This window comes from Rousettus aegyptiacus, unplaced genomic scaffold, assembly GCF_014176215.1.
Source record: "Rousettus aegyptiacus isolate mRouAeg1 unplaced genomic scaffold, mRouAeg1.p scaffold_m13_p_9, whole genome shotgun sequence".
Classification (NCBI taxonomy): Eukaryota; Metazoa; Chordata; class Mammalia; order Chiroptera; family Pteropodidae; genus Rousettus; species Rousettus aegyptiacus.
The window spans coordinates 13707356-13711113 of NW_023416312.1; the positions used below are offsets into that span (position 1 = coordinate 13707356).

Consider the following 3758-nt stretch of genomic DNA (forward strand, 5'->3'; position numbering starts at 1 on the left):
ACCCCCCCCCAGAAGAGAGTGGACCCCACTATCTCGCCCCTGCTTTGAATCCTGGCAGGCTTTGTGTAAGAACTACCTGAAGTACTGACATTAATATCCTCTCTGGGGAGTCAGGATTTTGAGGGCTTTGGACCTGGATGTTGGCCTAGCGCCACAGAGAACGGGATCCCGGATAGTAACATAAATAAAGGTATGAGGACTCTTGTCTGATTTCTGAGGAAACCATCCACCACAGAGCAGATGGGAAGCGCACTGACTTGCTTCTGCACTAGGTTCTGGGAAGCCCCGGTATGGTTGTGAGGCTCAGACGCCCTTTTGCTTCGCTCTCTGGAAACTAGAGCGTGACATTGGGGGGGCCTCGGTTTAACGCTAATTAACCAGAGAGAGAATAGTCAGCATTAGCCTAGAGTTTTTTTTGTAAAAAATAGCCCCTACATGAATTGCAAGGAAATGTCCCACCCCAAAGTTGACCCATAGAATGCCGCCACCTTGTCAGCCCAAATAGAACCCCAGCAGGAATCATCTGATGTAGCGACTTCCGAGAACCTTCTAATTTCCCCCACCCTACCCAGAGGACTGACGGTGCTAGGGCCTCGCACGAAAGTGTCAAGTTTAGCCAGCAAAGGGACCCGTTCTGGGCTCTAACGGGAGTAAAGTAAAAGACCTTGGGCGACATCTGAGGGAATTGTCCGTCCTAGCACATACGTGCCTCATAGAACCCTGCCCCTGCCGTCCACACCGAGAGGCCCCAGGCAGCGCTTTAAGGCTCTGACGTGCCCTGAGCACCGTGACTTCCGACTCCAGTGTCCGAAGTCGCAGCCTCGGTACAAGGAGGGCGGCATCAGGTCGTGAACAGATTTCCAGGCCGCGACTGGAATTAGGGTAAAGACCCCGAGTTAAGTGTAAGGGGCCTGGCCACGCCAGGTTAGAGGCATTTCCAGAGTTCCATGTCTGCTGTCAGCCCTAAAATAACCCAGACAAGAATCGAGCGACACAGCAACCTTCGAGTACTTTCTAAATTTCCTCCGAGGGTACCGAGTGGGGTGGGGTTTCAAACCAGGCTGTCAGCTTCAGACTAGAAGAGGGCCGGGTCCCAGGCCCTAACGGAAATAAAGCCCAGGACCCTGAGTGAGAGGTCTGTGGGACCCCCACTGCCCCGCTACTCCAACATCCGGGGCCTCACAGAGTGCCAGAACGTTCGCTCCGAGAGGCTACAGGTTAGGTTGGATTGATGTAAGGCGCCCTGACTTCTGTTTCTGGTGTTGCAGGGAAAAATGAATACTTTCTAATGGGAAGAGGAAGGTGTCAGACGAGGGGAGGAGCTTCCAGGCCCTGCCACGTGTACCAGTGAGGACACTGAGGTCTCAGGGAAACACCCACTCCCATCAAAGGGGACCTTACAGAGTCCTACCACTGTTGGAGGCTTTGGATGAGGGTGTGAGGCTGAGCACCCCCTCGCATTGTCCTTTGGCCGTCTCGGGAAGTCTGTCTAAGAGGGCAGCCTCATTAGATTTAGAGTATAATTTTAAAAAATCAAATTATCGAAATACTGATTAATGACAATAAAAGATGGTCTGTGAGTTGAAAAAAAATAAAGAGGCAGCCTCATTGTTATTAAAGGGAGGGAATCCAGGTTTTTCAGCACTTAATTCGAGGACCCTGAGTGAGGCCTGAGGGGACCACCCACTATAGAACAGGGGTGAGGGAGGGGATGGGTTATCACAGAGAGTCCTGTGCAAGCCATCAGCTGTACCTCTGCACATGTGAGAAATGCCACGAGGGCGAATATATTACACTGAGGCTCTCCTCAGGACCCCCAGGTATTGGGCTGCCTTTCTCTGATGGTATAAGTCTTAAGTCATCAGAGAGAGGAGTCCAGGCCCTATCAGGAGTAAAAGTGAGAGCGCTGAGTGAGGACTGAGATCCCTCAGTTCCCCAGGATAGAGAGGATCCCACAGAACTCTGCCTGTGCTTTATTCCTTGTGCCTACCGGGGAAGAAAGTTCCCCCTAGTTCCTCTTCAGAGGCTTTAGAGTGATGACAGCTTTGAAATGAGGGGTCAGCATCAGAATAGTAGACCACAGGGGCCTCAGGTCCTGCCAAAAGTGGAGGGATGGCCCTTAATGTGAACTGAAAAACTCCCTAATTAAGACTCTGCTCTAAGTCCCAAGCAGATCTGGTAGGCAGGAGCTAAGGCACACCCTGCTTATTGCCACAGTCCTCAGGGCATAAGCACATCAGAGAATAGCAGCTTGTGGGTTCCTAGAGCAGTGCCCTCAAGGAAACCCGCAGAGATGGCCTTCAATAATGCCATGGTTCTATCTCCTTGTTGAAGTGGCCCAACAATCTCATCCTCTCTCCTTCAGATCACTGAGTCACCTGCCCACACTGGTGCCTGCTACCCTTTTTGAAAGCCACCATGCCTCGGGGTCAGAAGAGCAAGCTCCGCGCCCATGAAAGACACCACCAGGCACGAGCAGAGCCCCAGAATCCTGCAAGTGCTCAGGCCACTGCAGCAGGGGGAGGAGAGCTTTGCTCTTCCTCCTCTTCTCGTTTCAAAAGCTCTTCTGCTGCTGGGTCATGCAGCAATCCCCAGGGTCCTCAGAGAGCTCCATCCACAGCCACTACTGCAACAACATCGAATGAAGGTGCCAACTACCAAGTGGAGGAAAGGCCAAGATCCTCCCAGGCCCAGCCCACTACTGAGCCCTCCCAGAGAGGCCCTCTAGATGAGAAGGTGATTCTGCTGGTATATTACCTGCTGCACAAGTATCAAATGAAAGAGCACATTACCAAGGGAGAAATGCTGAGAAATGTAATCCAAGTGTACAGGAAACACTTCCTGGAGATCCTCAAGAAAGCCTCTGCACACCTAGAGATGGTCTTCGGCCTTGATGTCAAGGAAATGGATCCCTACCGGCACATCTATATCCTCGTCAACAAGCTGGACCTAAGCTATGATGCCATGGCAAGTGGTAACAGAGGGATTCCCACGACTGGCCTGTTGATGACTATTCTGGGTGTGATCTTCATGAAGGGCAATTGTGCCACCGAGGAGCAAATCTGGCAAATATTGAATGCGATGGGGCTATATGAGGGGAGGAATCACTTCATATTTGGAGAGCCCAAGAAGCTTATCACCAAGGATTTGGTGGAAGAGAATTACCTGGAGTATCGCCAGGTGCCTGATAGTGATCCTCCATGCTTTGAGTTCCGGTGGGGTCCAAGAGCCTACGTTGAAACTACCAAGATGAGAGTCCTAGAATTTATAGCCAAGATCCATGATACCGTACCAAGTGCCTGCTCATCCTGGTATGAAGAGGCTTTACAAGATGAGAAAGAGAGAGCACAAGCCAGAGCAGCAGCCAAGGCTCGTATCGTTGCCATAGCCGGTGCACGCTCCAAGGCCTTGATCAGCAGCTCCTCCTGCACTAAGTGAAGTCTGAGGCAAGTTCTTCATTTGTTCAAAAAAGAAGTTCACGTTCTAAGGGGCAGAAGGTTGGGGTGGGGCTGGAGATAACACAGTATATATAACATGCTATGTTTCTGTTCTACGTGGTAACTTGGATAATTAAAAAATATTTTCCTTTTAATAGACAATGTAAGAACCTTCATAATCCAAATTTATGAATGATAAGCATTTGTTTCTGTGATTGAGATTTAAGAGTAAGTTTTATTATTTTGTAAATTGAATTGGAAAAGTTCTATCTTATTTAGTGCTTTGGAACAAGGTAACATGGCAGTAGATGAGGCATTTGC

At 50.0% G+C, this 3758-nt stretch overlaps 1 protein-coding gene across 2 annotated transcripts; it reads left to right on the top strand.

The window, feature by feature from the left end:
- Window positions 1-805: 805 nt before the first annotated feature.
- LOC107502952 (melanoma-associated antigen B10-like) lies at window positions 806-3438 on the top strand. Of its 2 annotated transcripts, none has more exons than XM_016130727.2 (2): window positions 806-882; window positions 2366-3438. In XM_016130727.2, the coding sequence occupies exon 2, from the start codon at window positions 2419-2421 to the stop codon at window positions 3436-3438; it is 1020 nt and encodes a 339-aa protein (XP_015986213.2). In that variant the 5' UTR covers window positions 806-882; window positions 2366-2418. The 2 variants fall into 2 exon arrangements, with proteins under 2 accessions (XP_015986213.2, XP_036083187.1); XM_036227294.1 differs by having other exon boundaries at window positions 810-845.
- The last annotated feature ends 320 nt before the right edge of the window (window positions 3439-3758 follow it).